Raw genomic sequence first — 17429 nt, forward strand, 5'->3', positions numbered from 1 at the left:
CCTGTCTCCTCTCCTTCATCTACACTGATTGAAGTGGATTTAACAAGTGACATCAATAAGGGATCATAACTTTCACCTGGATTCACCTGGTCAGTCTATGTCATGGAAAGAGCAGGTGTTCATAATGTTTTGTACACTCAGTGTATACTCATTGATTCTTGAGAAATATAACTTATAAATGCCTCATGAGCTTAGCTCAGCTGTCGTACCTCATCAAAACCCAAAATATAAGCTTGTTTTACTCTGTTGTAAACAATAGACTGTATAGCCTCAAAACATAACATCTGTCATTTTGATTTCATGGATGGTCAGTTCTTACATCCATAGCTCTATGTATGAATGGTCTCTAGCTATGAGTGGTTATATTTCTCTAGGCCCATCCCTCAGCTTTTTACCAAAACAGAGGCAGTGTGACCGCTTTGGTATTGTTTTAGTAAAGGATTCTAGCTTTAATTAAGGGACAATCCATGAAGGGAAGTCAATAAGTGCACACTTCAGGAGAAAATACAGATTCGGGGATGCAGGCTTAGCCTCCGTGTCATGTTTGTGTGTATTTTGCATGATTGCCAGTAAGCTCCCTATTCAGCAGTTGTGATAACACATCTCCGGACGCCTCTGACGTACTGTAATGTGCTGTGTGTCTGTATGTTGTTCTACAGAACAGAATGGGAAAGTTCATGATAGAAAACAGATACGGGTGGGGACTTCACATGCTTTAGTCCCCCTGTGTATATGTTAGTCAGTAGGAACATTGGTGTGTTAATGTGTTTTAAACCCCCCCCCCCCCCCCCCCCCCCCCCCAAAGACCGAGATCACATTACCCCAAAAAAAACAGCCAAGAGCACTGACTCTCCCTGACTAACTATGCCTCAACTGTTTCCTGCTAGCTGCATTCCAGATTACTTTTATTGGAGCTCTTGGCCCAAAACCCAAGACTCAATCCACTTTGGAATGTGGTTGTTGTGATGCATCAAATGAGTGGATTGTGGAGTAATTAAATGACTTCTCGAACATGTTATGCAGACTTTTTCTTCAGAAAGGGATACTCTTATAATAGAAGTTGAACTTAACGTTTTTTGTAAGGTGTTTTAGGACACATTTTCAAAACAACATCCCTTCCGCATGGTTATTCGTAAATGTGTGTAAATTGTATTGAGCCATGGTATGTCAGTAGATTATGTTGTAGAGTGTGATGTGGCTGTCTGTTCCACGGTCTGCCCTCTCCAGAGTGCCCAGGAGTCTGAAGTGGTTCAGGGGGAGCTCACTGAGAAGGTGGAGAGACTCAAGACAGAGCTGGTGGTCTTCAAGAGCCTCATCACTGACAATGTAAGTATGACACTCAGGCTTTCTTCAAGAGTTCCTTATTCTCCCGGGTATTTACACAGAAATGTCATGGTGAAAGGTTAAGTAAATAGTAATCACTTAGTAGTTTTGTGTGCTCCATTTAAACTAGAAACACCCAACCAACTTTAAATTGTGCGGACTGGTTCAACTTACTGTAAGTTGCAAAGCTTTTTGACACTATTTATACTTTGTTTTTAAAATCACACCCATTTATTACCACCCGCCCAACGTAAATCTATTCATCCATCCACCCACCTCTTCTGCAACTGATGCATGCTACCACTCTCTCCTGTCGGTGATATGTACAGCCTGGCAGTCAGAATGCTCACCACACATTTTTGTCATACCACACATGGACACTCTCCCTTGAACCCTGAGGCTAAGAAATTCCTTTGGAATTGGTTAGAGCCAAGTTAGCTGCACAGGCAGGCAGAGGAACGGATGGGCGGCCGGGCGGACAGACAGACAGGCAGAGTAGCAGTGAGATGAGAAACCCCTATGGCTCGCCACACACAGCCTCCGCCCGTTCTTTGAGGCCCTGTGGTTTTGGCCTGCTTTCTAATGACCTCCAGCTGGGCTCCGGACTCGCCCAGTCTGTGGTCTGGAGTAGCTACGCTCACAGATTAGCCAAAACCCGGCCCGACTACTGTTTCACACGCAACCACACTTTGCCCTTCCCAGTCACTTTTGAACCCTTTCAAGTTAATTTGTTCTTTGTCAAAAAATGGCACTGCCTGTTAAAGGGGAAGTTTACCTTAAATCCAACATTACCTATGTGATTCCATACATTGAAACTATACTGAACAAAAATATAAACGCAACAGGTAAAGTGTTGGTTTCATGAGCTGAAATAAAAGATCCCAGAAAGGTTCCTTACGCACAAAAAGCATATTTATCTCCAATTTTGTGCACAAATTTGTTTACATCTCTGTTAGTGAGCACTTCTCCTTTGCCAAGATAATCCATCCACCTGACAGATGTGGCATATCAAGAAGCTGATTAAACAGCACGATCATTACACAGGTGTACCTTGTGCTGGGGACAATAAAAGGCCACTCTTTTTGCAGTTTTGTCACACAACACAATGCCACAGATGTCTCAAGTTTTGAGGGCGCGTGCAATTGCTAGAGAATTTAATGATAATTTCTCTACCATAAGCTGCCTCCAACATTGTTTTCGAAAATTTGCAGTACGTCCAATGTACTCACAACCGCAGACCACATGTAACCGCACCAAACCAGGACCTCCACATCCGGCTTCATCACCTGCGGGATCGTCTGAGACCAGCCACCCGAACAGCTGATGAAACTGTGGGTTTGCACAACCAAATATTTTCTGCACAAACTATCAGAAACCATCTCAGGGAAGCTCATCTGCGTGCTCATCATCCTAAGCAGGGTCTTGACCTGACTGCAGTTCGGCGTTGTAACCGAGGTCAGTGGGTAAATACTCACCTTAGATGGCCACGGGCATGCTAGAGAATCCAGGTTTCAACTGTACCAGGCAGATGGCAGACAGCATGTATGGTGTTGTGTTGGCGAGTGGTTTGTTGATGTCAACGTTGTGAACAAAGTGCCCCCTGGTGGTGGTGGGGTTATGGTATGGGCACGCATAAGCTATGGACAACAAACACAATAGCATTTTATCGATTACAATCTTAATGCATAGAGATACCATGACGAGGCCCGTTGTCGTGCCATTCATCCGCCACCATCACCTCATGTTTCAGCATGACATTTAGAGGTCGACCGATTAATCAGAATGGCCGATTAATTAGGGCCGATTTCAAGTTTTCATAACAATCGGTAATCGGTAATTTTGGACACCAAATTGCCGATTAAAAATAAAAATAAAATATATATATTTTTTTTTACACCTTTATTTAAATAGGCAAGTCAGTTAAGAACACATTCTTATTTTCAATGACGGCCTAGGAACGGGGGTTAACTGCCTTGTTCAGGGGCAGAACAACAGATTTTTACCTTGCCAGCTCGGGGATTCATTCTTGCAACCTTACGGTTAACTAGTCCAACGCTCTAACCACCTGCTTTACATTGCACTCCACGAGGAGCCTGCCTGTTACGCGAATGCAGTAAGAAGCCAAGGTAAGTTGCTAGTTAGCATTAAACTTATCTTATAAAAAACAATCAATCACTCAATCATAATCACTAGTTAACTACACATTTTTGATGATATTACTAGTTTATCTAGCCTGTCCTGCATTGCATATAATCGATGCGGTGCGTATTCGTGAAAAAGGACTGTCGTTGCTCCAACGTGTACCTAACCATAAACATCAATGTCTTTCTGAAAATCAATACACAAGTCTATATTTTTAAACTTGCATATTTAGTTAATATTGCCTGCTAACATGAATTTCTTTTAACTAGGGAAAATGTGTCACCTCTTGCAACAGAGTCAGGGTATATGCAGCAGTTTGGGCCGCCTGGCTCGTTGCGAACTAATTTGCCAGAATTTTACGTAATTATGACATGACATTGAAGGTTGTGCAATGTAACAGGAATATTTAGACTTAGGGATGCCACCCGTTAGATAAAATACGGAACGGTTCTGTATTTCACTGAAAGAAAAAACGTTTTGTTTTCAAGATGATAGTTTCCGGATTCGACCATATTAATGACCTAAGGCTCGTATTTCTGTGTGTTTTTTATATTATAATTAAGCCTATGATTTGATAGAGCAGTCTGACTGAGCGGTGGTAGGCACCAGCAGGCTCGTAAGCATTCATTCAAACAGCACTTTCGTGCGTTTTGCCAGCAGCTCTTCGCAATGCTTGAAGCAGAGCGCTGTTTATGACTTCAAGCCTATCAACTCCCAAGATTAGGCTGGTGTAACCGATGTCAAATGGCTAGCTAGTTAGCGGGGTGCGCACTAATAGCGTTTCAAACGTCACTCGCTCTGAGACTTGGAGTAGTTGTTCCCCTTGCTCTGCATGGGTAACGCTGCTTCGAGGGTGGCTGTTGTCGATGTGTTCCTGGTTCGAGCCCAGGTAGGAGCGAGGAGAGGGACGGAAGCTATACTGTTACACTGGCAATACTAAAGTGCCTATAAGAACATCCAATAGTCAAAGGTATATGAATTGCAAATGGTATAGAGAGAAATAGTCCTATAATAACTACAACCTAAAACTTCTTAGCTGGGAATATTGAAGACTCATGTTAAAAGGAACCACCAGCTTTCATATGTTCTCATGTTCTGAGCAAGGCACTTAAACGTTAGCTTTCTTACATGGCACATATTGCACTTTTACTTTCTTCTCCAACACTTTGTTTTTGCATTATTTAAACCAAATTGAACATGTTTCATTATTTATTTGAGGCTAAATTGATTTTATTGATGTATTATATTAAGTTAAATAAGTGTTCATTCAGTATTGTTGTAATTGTCATTATTACAAATAAATAAATCGGCCGATGATTCAGTATCGGCTTTTTTGGTTCTCCAATAATCGGTATCGGCGTTGAAAAATCATAATCGGTCGACCTCTAATGACAATGCACGGCCCCATGTTGCATGGATCTGTACACAATTCCTGGAAGCTGAAAATGTCCGAGTTCTTCCATGGCCTGCATACTCACCAGACATGTCACCCATTGATTATGTTTGGGATGCTCTGGATCGACGTGGACGACAGCGTGTTCCAGTTCCCACCAATATCCAGCAACTTTGCAAAGCATTGAAGAGGAGTGGGACAACATTCCACAGCCAAAATAAACAGCCTGATCAACCCTATGCAAAGGAGATATGTCACGCTGCATGAGGCAAATGGTGGTCACACCAGATACTGACTGGTTTTCTGATCCACACCCCTACCTTTTTTTAAGGTATCTGTGACCAACAGATGCAGATCTGTATTCCCAGTCATGTGAAATCCATAGATTAGGGCCTAATGAATTTGTTTCAAATTTACTTGTATGTACTTTTTTTATCAAAAGTACTATCTGAAATTGTTGCATGTTGTGTTTATATTTTTGTTTGTGTAGTTAGGTGTAGTTTGCCTCCTCCCCTTCTCTCTCCCTGCAGTCTAGAACTGGAAAGTAGCAAAAACAGGTCAGGTGACTTGTCTTTGTACTGCTAGCTCTGCTCCGTTGTCAGTGGACAAATTCTTTGTTTTATTGAAAGCTTACATCCTAAAGAGACATTTTTTTATCAAAAGTACTATCTGTCAGGAAACTTCTCCAACTAAAACAATTTGGATGATTTTATATAATTATTTTATGTGGCCGACTGCAACACCACCAGAGATAGGTAACAACTGTGCATGTCGGCTCTTGTGAGGAAATACCACGCAGCCGTCATACCGCTCAGGATGGAGACGCGTTCTGTCTCCCAGAACAACAGCAAATGACCTTGTGAAGATGCTGGAGGAAACAGGTACAAAAGTATCTATATCCACAGTAAAACGAGTCCTATATCGACATAACCTGAAAGGCCGCTCAGCAAGGAAGAGGCCATTGCTCCAAAACCGCCATAAAAAAGCCAGACTATGGTTTGCAACTGCACATGGGGGCAAAGATCGTACTTTTTGGAGAAATGTCCTCTGGTCTGATGAAACAAAAATAGAACTGTTTGGCCATCGTTATGTTTGAGGAAAAAGAGGAGGAAAAAGGGGGAGGCTTGCAAGCCGAAGAACACCATCCCAACCGTGAAGCACGGGGGTGGCAGCATCACGTTGTGGGGGTGCTTTGCTGCAGGAGGGACTGGTGCACTTCAGAAAATAGATGTCATCATGAGGAAGGAGAATTATGTGGATATTTTGAAGCAACATCTCAAGGCATCAGTCAGGAAGTTCAAGCTTGGTCGCAAATGGGTCTTCCAAATGGACAATGACCCCAAGCATACTTCCAAAGTTGTGGAAAAATGGCTTAAGGACAACAAAGTCAAGGTATTGGAGTGGCCATCACAAAGCCCTGACCTCAATCCTATAGAAAATTTGTGGGCACAACTGAAAAAGCATGTGCGAGCAAGGAGGCCTACAAACCTGAGTCAGTTACACCAGCTCTGTCAGGAAGAATGGGCCAAAATTCACCCAACTTATTGTGGGAAGCTTGTGGAAGGCTACCCGAAACATTTGACCCAGGTTAAAAAATGTAAAGGCAATTCTACCAAATACTAATTGAATCTATGTAAACTTCTGACCCACTGCGAATGTGATGAAATAAATAAAAGCTGAAATAAATCATTCTCTCTACTATTATTCTGACATTTCACATTCTTAAAATAAAGTGGTGATCCTAACTGACCTAAGACAACTGACCTTACTAGGATTAAATGTTAGGAATTGTGAAAAACTGAGTTTAAATGTGTTTGGCTAAGGTGTATGTAAACTTCCGACTTCAACTGTACTTTGACTGCATAACAATTGAATATCCATGCAAATGGACCAATAAAGCAAGTACTGTAATGTTATTTTTAGTCATAAAAAATGTCCAAAAGAAAAGGGGAAACTTTTGGTTATAAAAAACAAAACAACATAAGTTACAACATAATGTTAGCAACTATTGTACAGTATGTGCATCCCAAAAGTATTTGCCACAGAAGAGAGACCTGAGAAAGAGAATCTGGTCAGAAGACACTCTAGAATGAAGAAGATACAATGTTGGCTGGAAGATTAGGCTTGAGCAGGTGGGATGAAGGATGCCTGTAAACCACCGTTCGATCCTGTCGTGGTTCCATACCTGGTCAACCAGTTTCTCCCTGAACTGGAACTGTTTTGGTTCATACATTTTTTTGGGCCACCCCCTGCTTGGACTGTTTCAGGAACACAGCCTTGAAGCGTTTTTCACCTACACAATTAATGTGGATTACAGTTATACATGTTTACATGGTACACACATATTCTAAATTATACTTTTTGTGTTTCACAAAATACAGGTAGCTTATGTTGTAACAGGGAAGATGGTACTTTATAGTATGCTAGACATAATTGTCTTTAAAGTGTGATGTACATGCATGATAAAAGTCACATGTAAAGTCAATTGGGTTTATCCGTTCATTCAAGTTCTTCAAGTACCTGTGGAAGTTGTACTGTAGCTAGTTCCCTGCCCACATTTTCATCATTGTCCGTTATGGTCATTGGCCAGCTGGGTTCTTGCGGCTATCGCGAGGGGACGAAAAGTCACTTCTGGGTGTACTTAAGGATAATACTGTAGTATGATTCAAGCTACCCTGTGGACAAACATTTACATCCGGGTTATTAAAATACTTATTTTATGTTTGTACAGTTCAGTAAACTTCAAATCACCTTTCAAGTAAAAAATGTCTACCAGTTACTGTTTATTCAATTGCATGACAGTTATACAGCAGTAGGACTTTCAAATCTCATATATGTTATAAAAAGCACTACAGATGTACGAACTGTTATGAAATGATTAATGTTTTACATACCAGTGTGTTTGAACTGGCACATTTTCTCCAAGTCCTTGTCCAGTCTTTTGTCCAGTGCAGTCAAAGCTTCGTAGAACTCGGGTGTGCTGGAGACGCACTTTTTCTGTCTCTGCTTGTCCTCTGACAGGTCTGCATGAGAGCAGCTGAACTCTACTCCATTTTCCGTCCCAACTGTGCGTGTCGCAAATGGGGTTTTGGATGGATCGCCATATGCGTTTTAATGCCTTTGAAATATAGTGTGTAAACAGGAACAAATAAGTTACCACTGCATGTAATAGGCTTTTCCCTGTGTATAGAATAACATCAGTCGGGACAGACGTTCTTTTTTTGTGTGATTCAGCCAATTAATCGCAATGCATATTTGTAGTATAAGGACAGGTAAGCTACTTATTAGGACCCTGGGTGAAAAGGGTCAATAGAAGAGGATATCTTTATCGATATATTTCAGAATATTTGACATTTTATTAGATCTAAGGAGTAGACGTGCTCCAGATACGCATGTCCTTCATTTCATATATGGAGCTAGGACGTTCTCCGTAATGGGACAGTTTCTACATGCATCCAATCCGGACCTCAGGAATCTCTCTGTTACGGTATGAGTCCAGGGAGATATGTGGGGTGAGATCCCTTCAAGACACACCCCTGATGCGCTTGCACCCCCTTACATATTTGTAGAATATTTTAACTCAGGAAAGGGTATGTATGTATCAACATGCTGACATAACTAAGCCTTTATACGTAGGCATGAACAAATCCACATACTTTCAGAAGTGTATCATATCTGTAGTCATTACCTGATCATTTATGGATCCGTATTTCTGAGAAAAAAAAATAATTTCAATAGATATCCTTACATGATATGTAATATTCATCCTTCTGGTCGAAAATGGGCTAAATCTGACTCATGACCAATGTCCAGCGCTCAAATTATTTTACCTGTTCAGGTGCCGAAAATCATTGTGCTTCTTCACATGAAGATGACTTACACTACATGATCAAAAGTATGTGGACATCTCCTCGTCGGCATTAATGTTGTTGGGCAGTTGGCGTTCCAAATCATCCCAAAGGTGTTCGATGAGGTTGAGGTCAGGGCTCTGTGCAGGCCAGTCAAGTTCTTCCACACCGATCTCGACAAACCATTTCTGCATGAACCTCGCTTTGTGCACAGGGGCATTGTCATGCTGAAAAAGGATAGGGCTTTCCCCAAACTGTTGCCACAAAGTTGGAAGTACAGACTTCTAGAATGTCATTGTATGCTGTAGCGTTAAGATTTCCCTTCATTGGAACTAAGGGGCCTAGCCCGAACCATGAAAAACAGCCTCAGACCATTATTCCTCCTCCCCCAAAATGTACAGTTGGCACTATGCATTCGGGCAGGTAGCATTCTCCTGTCAGCCTCCCAAACCCAGATTCGTCCGTCGGACTGCGAGATAGTGAAGTGTGATTCATCACTCCAGAGAACACGTTTCCACTGCTCCAGAGTCCAATGGAGACGAGCTTAACATTGCTCCAGCCAACGCTTGGTATTCAGCACGGTGATCTTAGGCTTCTGTGCGGCTGCTCGGCCATGGAAACCCATTTCATGAAGCTCCCGACGAACAGTTCTTATATCTACATTGCTTCCAGAGGAAGTTTGGAACTCGGTAGTGAGTGTTGCAACCGAGGACAGATGGTTTTTACGCTCTTCATCACTTGGCTGTCCCGTTCTGTGAGCTTGTGCGGCCACTTCACGGCTGAGCTGTTGTTGCTCCTAGACGATTCCACTTCACAATAACAGCACTTACAGTTGACCGGGGCAGCTCTAGCAGGGCAGAAATTTGACGAACTGACTTGTTGGAAAGGTGGCATCCTATGACGGTGCCACATTGAAAGTCACTGAGCTCTTCAGTAAGGCCAATCTACTGCCAATTTTTGGCTATGGAGATTGCATGGTGGTGTGCTTGATTTTATACACCTGTCAGCAACGGGTGTGGCTGAAATAGCCAAATCGACTAATTTGAAGGGGTGTCCACATACTTTTGTGTATATAGTGTATCTTATACTGAACAAAAATATAAACACAACATGTAAAGTGTTGGTCACATGTCTCATGAGCTGAAATAAAAGATTCCAAGAATTTCTCCTTTGCCAAGATAATTAATCCACCTGACAGGTGTGGCATATTAAGAAGCTGATTAAACAGCATGATAATTACACAGGTGCACCTTGTGCTGTGGATAATAAAAGGCCACTGAAATGTGCAGTTTTGTCACACAACACAATGCCACAGATGTCTCAAGTTTTGGGGGAGCATGCATTTGACATGCTGACTGCAAGAATGTCTACCAGGCTGTTGCCAGAGAATTGAATGTTACTTTCTCTACCATAAGCCGCCTCCAACCTTGTTTTAGAAAATTTGGCAGTGTGTCCAACCGGCCTCACAACCACAGACCACATGTAGCTGATGAAACTCTGAGTTTGCTCAACCAAAGAATTTCTGCACAAACTGTCAGATACCATCTCAGGAAAGCTCATCTGCGTGCTCATCGTCTTCACCAGAGTCTTGACCTGACTGAAGTTCGGGGTTGTAACAAACTTCAGTGAGCAAATGCTCACCTTCGATGACCATTGGCACGCTGGAGCAGTGTGCTCTTCGCGGATGAATCCCGGTTTCAACTGTACCGATGGCAGACAGCATGTATGTCGTCGTGTGGGCGAGTGGTTTGCTGATGTCAATGTTGTGAAGAGAGTGCCCCATGGTGGCGGTGAGGTTATGATATGGGCAGACATAAGCTACGGACAAAGAACACATTTACAATTTATCAATGGCAATTTGAATGCACAGAGATACCGTGATCCTGAGGCCCATTGTCATGCCATTCATCCACCGCCATCACCTCATGTTTCAGCATGACAATGCAAGGTGGTTGCTAACACTTTCCATGCACAGTCTAAAAGCCAATTCATGCTTGATCTGAAAATGTGCTCGGAGGCACCGTATGGATGGCTTGACGCAAACGCGGAGCCTCCAGAGGCAAAATTGATGTGGAGGGCTCCGTATAGCTCCGCATTGGTTGACGGCTGTTGGTGGACTAGTTATAAACTTACCCTTTGAAACATGCCAGCAATCCAGCTCATGTTGGGTGTTCTTCTCGCATTATTTTTCTTATTGATGGTGAAAGGTAGGCTGTGACGATTATGGAATTTTGGGTAACGATTAATTGCCATGCAGATGGCCACGGTTATTTCTGTCAGTATGCTTTTCAGTCCTCACCCCGAAATCCAACTGATTCAATTGAAACTGAGCTGGTGGCTTCAGTGACCTGTTTTGGAAAATACAAAAAATAAGAGGTATACAAAAACAGATTTGAAATACCATTAACATTTGACCATTCACATTGACTATACTGGAAGCAATAACTGCAATGAATGGACCTACCGAAATCACATTAGCTTGAATGACTTTCTTGGTCTTGTCATCCATGAAGCTGTAGGAAGGAAGGAATGAATGATTTTCATGTCAAGTAGAGAACCCATTGTTTCATACATATGCTATGGAGAACTAAAATGTCCCTTAAAAAAATATTGATTATGATATGAATATAATTTATTATAATCTGGTTAAAATCTCAATGACCTATATGTCGTAAATTTAGCGGAGGAGCCAGCCAGGGCTGTCATTCCTTCTGTCACCACAGATGTGGACAGCCTTCCCTTCATTTCCATCCTGAACCATAGTGGAAATGATCTTTTCCTGCTTCAGTCTGTCTGTAATCCTGGGTTGTGACGGGTAGGAAGTAAGAGGACTGAAAAGTATGTTGTTTGTGAAGGGAACTGTATTTGACATAGTTCAGCATACTAATTTATGTTTGTGAAAGTGTCACCAGTGGAACAGCACTGAAGACGGTGCAACTACATTAGCCTGTGACATCCTTCTAACATTCGGGCAAGATTCCCAGCTTCCCATACATCCTTTAATGCGCTCTGCCAGTTGATCTTGATTTGGCTTCCTTTTAATATTTTGCTGGTGTTGATTATGGCAGACCCACACTTTTCGATAAGCTTAATGAGATCCATGATCTTGGACTCCATGCACAATCCACTGATCACGGTTTGTTTAATATGTGGTTGAGTCTAACTCAAGACTCCAGACTTGATTTGGTGGATGTTGGAGGTACAGTATGTACAGTCGTGGCCAAAAATTTTGAGAATGACACAAATATTAATTTTCACAAAGTCTGCTGCCTCAGTTTGTATGATGGCAATTTGTATATACTCCAGAATGTTATGAAGAGTGATCAGATGAATTGCAATTAATTGCAAAGTCCCTCTTTGCCATGCAAATGAACTGAATCCCCCAAAAACGCTTCCACTGCATTTCAGCCCTGCCACAAAAGGACCAGCTGACATCATGTCAGTGATTCTCTCGTTAACACAGGTGTGAGTGTTGACGAGGACAAGGCTGGAGACCACTCTGTCATGCAGATTGAGTTTGAATAACAGACTGGAAGCTTCAAAAGGAGGGTGGTGCTTGGAATCATTGTTCTTCCGCTGTCAATCATGGTTACCTGCAAGGAAACACGTGCCATCATCATTGCTTTGCACAAAAAGGGTTTCACAGGCAAGGATATTGCTGCCAGTAAGATTGCACCTAAATCAACCATTTATCGGATCATCAAGAACTTCAAGGAGAGCGGTTCTATTGTTGTGAAGAAGGCTTCAGGGCGCCCAAGAAAGTCCAGCAAGCGCCAGGACCGTCTCCTAAAGTTGATTCAGCTGCGGGATCGGGGCACCACCAGTAGCTTGCTCAGGAATGGCAGCAGCCAGAGCTTGCTCAGGAACGGCAACAGGCAGGTTTGAGTGCATCTGTACGCACAGTGAGGCGAAGACTTTTGGAGGATGGCCTGGTGTCAAGAAGGGCAGCAAAGAAGCCACTTCTCTCCAGGAAAAACATCAGGGACAGACTGATATTCTGCAAAAGGTACAGGGATTGGACTGCTGAGGACTGGGGTAAAGTCATTTTCTCTGATTGTTTGGGGCATCTGGAAAAAAGCTTGTCCGGAGAAGACAAGGTGAGCGCTACCATCAGTCCTGTGTCATGCCAACAGTAAAGCATCCTGAGACCATTCATGCGTGGGGTTGCTTCTCAGCCAAGGGAGTGGGGCTCACTCACACTTTTGCCTAAGAACACAGCCATGAATAAAGAATGGTACCAACACATCCTCCGAGAGCAACTTCTCCCAACCATCCAGAAACAGTTTGGTGACGAACAATGCCTTTTCCAGCATGATGGAGCACCTTGCCATGAGGCAAAAGTGTTAACTAAATGGCTCGGGGAACAAAACATAGATATTTTGGGTCCATGGCCAGGAAACTCCCCAGACCTTAATCCCATTGAGAACTTGTGGTCAATCCTCAAGAGGCGGGTGGACAAACAAAAACCCACAAATTCTGACAAACTCCAAGCATTGATTATGCAAGAATGGGCTGCCATCAGTCAGGATGTGGCCCAGAAGTTAATTGACAGCATGCCAGGGCGGATTGCAGAGGTCTTGAAAAAGAAGGGTCAACACTGCAAATATTGACTCTTTGCATCAACTTCATGTAATTGTTAATAAAAGCCTTTGACACTTATGAAATGCTTGTAATTATACTTCAGTATTCCATAGTAACATCTGACAAAAATATCTAAAGACACTGAAGCAGCAAACTTTGTGGAAATTAATATTTGTGTCATTCTCAAAACTGTTGGCCACGACTGTAGTCAGAGGTCTGGTCCTGGTAATCAGGAGAGCTAAAGCTGGTGTCCAGCTGGGAAGGTGGAGATCGTGGATGTTGTGCAGGATGAGGTGGAGAAGGCTGCTGTAGCTGGATCTATTTCCCTGATCCTCCTTAGAAAGACAATACTCAAAAATGGCCTTAGAGTTCAGAAATTAAAACAGCACATACTGAATAAGACTTTGCTATATGGAATCATAGAAAATATGTCAATTGTTCTAGGATACTTACCGAAGACTCTTGGGTCCTTTCTGGTGAATCTGAAGCTCTGGACACAGTTGCAAAGCCCATGGACTTAAGTTGCTGAGAGAAGATTGACCGCATTATGACAAATTTAAAGCAGCTTTACTGTCACCCCATTTGAATCAAATGTGAAAATCATGTTTTCATAATACAATGCCAATTACAGAGCTGGTTACCTCCTGCCTGGTCTTCTTAGTGGTAGGGGACACATGGGTAGAAGGTCCAGAGCTTTAAGAGACGGGTAGGGGACCAGGATGCCTGAAGGACATCAGGCCCCGGCTGGGTGGAAGGCCCAGAGCTTTGACTTGTTGATGCAGTCTTTCATAAAACAAATGTAATGCAACATTAGCATTCTGTCAGTTCATACAGTATTTATATACAAAAGGAAATGTGACAGGGATTAATAGTTGATATAGTATGGGTTATATGCCAAATTATTATTGTTATGTGTATTGACAAAGAAAAATGTCCACCCTAACACACAAGTGATAGCATGTTTACTAACCTGTTTACTAACCTTACTAACATATGGCCATAGTGCTGAAAGTAATTATTATTATAGTCATTTTAGCAGACGCTCTTATCCAGAGCGACTTACAGTAGTGAATGCATACATTTCTATTTTTTTCTCTGTACTGGCCCCCCGTGGGAATCGAACCCACAACCCTGGCGTTGCAAACACCATGCTCTACCTCCATAGGGAGGTGGGGCTTACAAAAACACAATAGACATACTATGGGCAATCATATAGCACAGGTGGTTCCTTGGGCCAGGTATTCCACGCAAGGCTATACAGTTGCCTGAAAGTTTGTCACGCAAATAAGCCATAGCTAGCCAACACATCAGACATTGGGAAAAAGTGTGAACAGTTCCAGTAGACAACATCAATTCACATGGGTGCCAGAGGAGCTTACAGTTCTTTGGGGTCCTTTGAAGACCAATCTATTTAGCCCAGAACCTGCGAGTGAGTTGGGGAAATTGACCTCACAGTTATTTGTGACACAATGGGAGTTCATGATACATACAATTCTAAATGTGAAAGCTATTGACAGTTGATATCATATGGGTTATATGCTAAAGTACCATTGTTATGTGTATTGACAAAGAAAAACTTCCATCCTAACTGTTGGATTCTAATTTCTGGTACAAAAATCCCGACGGACTCCCAAGAAAAACTCAAGCTCGATTTATTCACCATGCTGGGTGTTGCAGCTGCAAAACCACCCCTGCAGGTCACACAAGCGCATATATTTATACCTTCCGATTAGGCGGAGTGACCTTCTTGTATTTCTATGTTAAACAATCAATCTCTGTTGCTGGGCAAGAACTGAGTCTGTTCCTCCCGTTGGTGTTATCGTGTCCCAGTCTAAATCCATCGTATACCTCCGTGCCTTTCACGGGTCTTCTTGTCAGTCAGGAGAGGCCATGAGTTATTGGAAGTACACATTCCTACAGTCCACTGCAGACCACTAGATAATTACACTTCTCATACACAAAGAGCTTAAACCTAACACTACTTTCAATCTCTAAGAATATATAAAAAGGGTATATTCACACCAAGAGTATATAATGATATAAAACAGTAAATATATAAGAAAGGGTTATTAGATGAGTAATTATGATCTGTCAGCGCTATCTCCAGACACATGACTGCTATTCAACCCTCGTGGAATCATTCTTGGCCTCAAGAGACAGGCCCCCTTTCCCTCTGACCAAATACAATGCGCATAGATCATTCCATCTAACCCATAACACAATAATTACTACCGCTGCAAATACAATGAACATAGATTATTCCATCTAAACCATAACATGATAATTACTACTGCTAGGCTAATTATACAATTATAAATAGATTAACACGGGATCAAGTCAGATAGTCTCTAACCGTAACACACAAGTATAATGCGATACCACGTTTATCTGTAATACATTTTTTGTGGCCATGGGGCTAAAAGTAATTAAATTGTTATGATACTCATGGCCACTATCGACAGGGGGAGGTGGGGGTTACAAATACACAATAGACCAGACTACATGCAACCAAATAGGCCTACCCTAGGTGGTTCCTGGGGCCGTGTATTTCATGCAAGGCTAAACAGTTGTTAAAGCATGAAATGTTCTCATGCAAATAAACCATGGCTAACCAACACATCAGACATTGGAGATTATGATTATGAATAAAAGCGACTAGACCCGATCCTAAGTAATTAAAACGCAACATCACCTTTCATTTTTATTCTGCAAAGTAAGAGCACACAATTAATGTCTACTACAATGTAAGATGACACAATTACTGTCTATAATCTCCTAAACCCCAATGTCATAAAGACAAGGCACATATGCTAACTGGTAGAGCGCCTAGGCTATAGTTAAATAAAGGTTAAATAAATAAAAAATGTCTACATGATATGGTGCAATGGTTACAACACAATAAGATCAACTCGAACTGCATTGGTTAGACTACAACCTCTGCACAACATTTCATATTATTCTGTATGTAAATCCGAGACACCCCATTTAGTATGATATGTTACGTTTTGTATGGTATGTATTCATTTGTGGATGTCCGTTTCATATATGTTACAAATTACAAGTCATATGATATGTTAGGAATGCAATTCGTACAATACTTTACGAATTTGCAAAAAAGTACAGTATGTTACGAATTTGCTAAACTTATACGTTATGAATTCCAATTTGTTGTGGCTAACGTTAGCTAGGTGGCTAACGCTAACGTTAGCTAGGGTTAGGGTTAAGGTTAGGAGTTAGGTTAAAGAGTTAAGGTTAGAGTTAGGGGTAGGGGTACCTAAAAGGGTTAAGGTTAGGGTTAGCTAAAAGCGTTTGGGGAAGGGTTAGCTAACATGCTAAGTAGTTGCAAAGTAGCTAAAAAGTAGTAAGTAGCTGAAAAGTTGCTAAAATGCTAAAGTTGTCCGTGATGAGATTAAAACACATAACACATAATTTGTTTCTAGACGTTCACATCATACACCAACACATCCACCCCGACCAACCACCCTCCTTTTATTTTTGCCTTAAGTAACCCCTCTATCTTATATAACCATATCAAACATAACTACAGTATATCATACTAATTTGAGTGTCCCGGATTTACGTTTACTGTTACGTCTAGTCTATGAGACCAGTCTGCTCTGCACTAGCGGTTCTGGAGGGGGGCCAGGGGGGCCAGTGCTCCTGTGACAACAATTTTGGACCTCCTTGTGGCCCCCCTAAATGTGGAGTATGAAATAATTTTTACATAACTAATGCCTGCAATGCTGCTATTCGATCATTCACACACTAGCGGTTCTGGGGAGGGGGGGTGTTGGACCCTCTTGTGGCCCCCCCTAAATGTGGAGTATGAAATAATTTTTACATAACTAATTTTTGCTATCGTTCTTTTTTTACATCCGTTATGACAGTGGCAACGATGATGATTATGAACATGGTCTTTTGCCTGCTAATGCCTACAATGCAGTGAAGAAAACGATATGACAACAATAACGTCTAATGTAACTGGCCCCTCTAACAGTACAACTGGCCCCAGCTTGGACCCCCCCCAGTTGAAATGGTCTAGAACCGCCACTGCTGCTCTGCACACTCGCTTTGATGCTTTCCCTTCTCAAACGCTCTTCTGTTTTTTGGCATGACACAAGATCCATTCCATGGGTATACAG

At 42.1% G+C, this 17429-nt stretch overlaps 1 protein-coding gene across 2 annotated transcripts in view; it reads left to right on the forward strand.

Moving 5' to 3' along the window:
• LOC115166266 (intermediate filament family orphan 2) overlaps window positions 1–17429 on the forward strand; it is a 39960-nt gene that overhangs the window by 16691 nt on the left and 5840 nt on the right. For both annotated transcript variants that reach the window (XM_029720106.1, XM_029720107.1), the window contains exon 3: window positions 1228–1326. In XM_029720106.1, the coding sequence (XP_029575966.1) occupies window positions 1228–1326 (99 nt within the window). The remainder of the gene's footprint in view (window positions 1–1227; window positions 1327–17429) is intronic.

This window comes from Salmo trutta, chromosome 28, assembly GCF_901001165.1.
Source record: "Salmo trutta chromosome 28, fSalTru1.1, whole genome shotgun sequence".
Taxonomy (NCBI): domain Eukaryota; kingdom Metazoa; phylum Chordata; class Actinopteri; order Salmoniformes; family Salmonidae; genus Salmo; species Salmo trutta.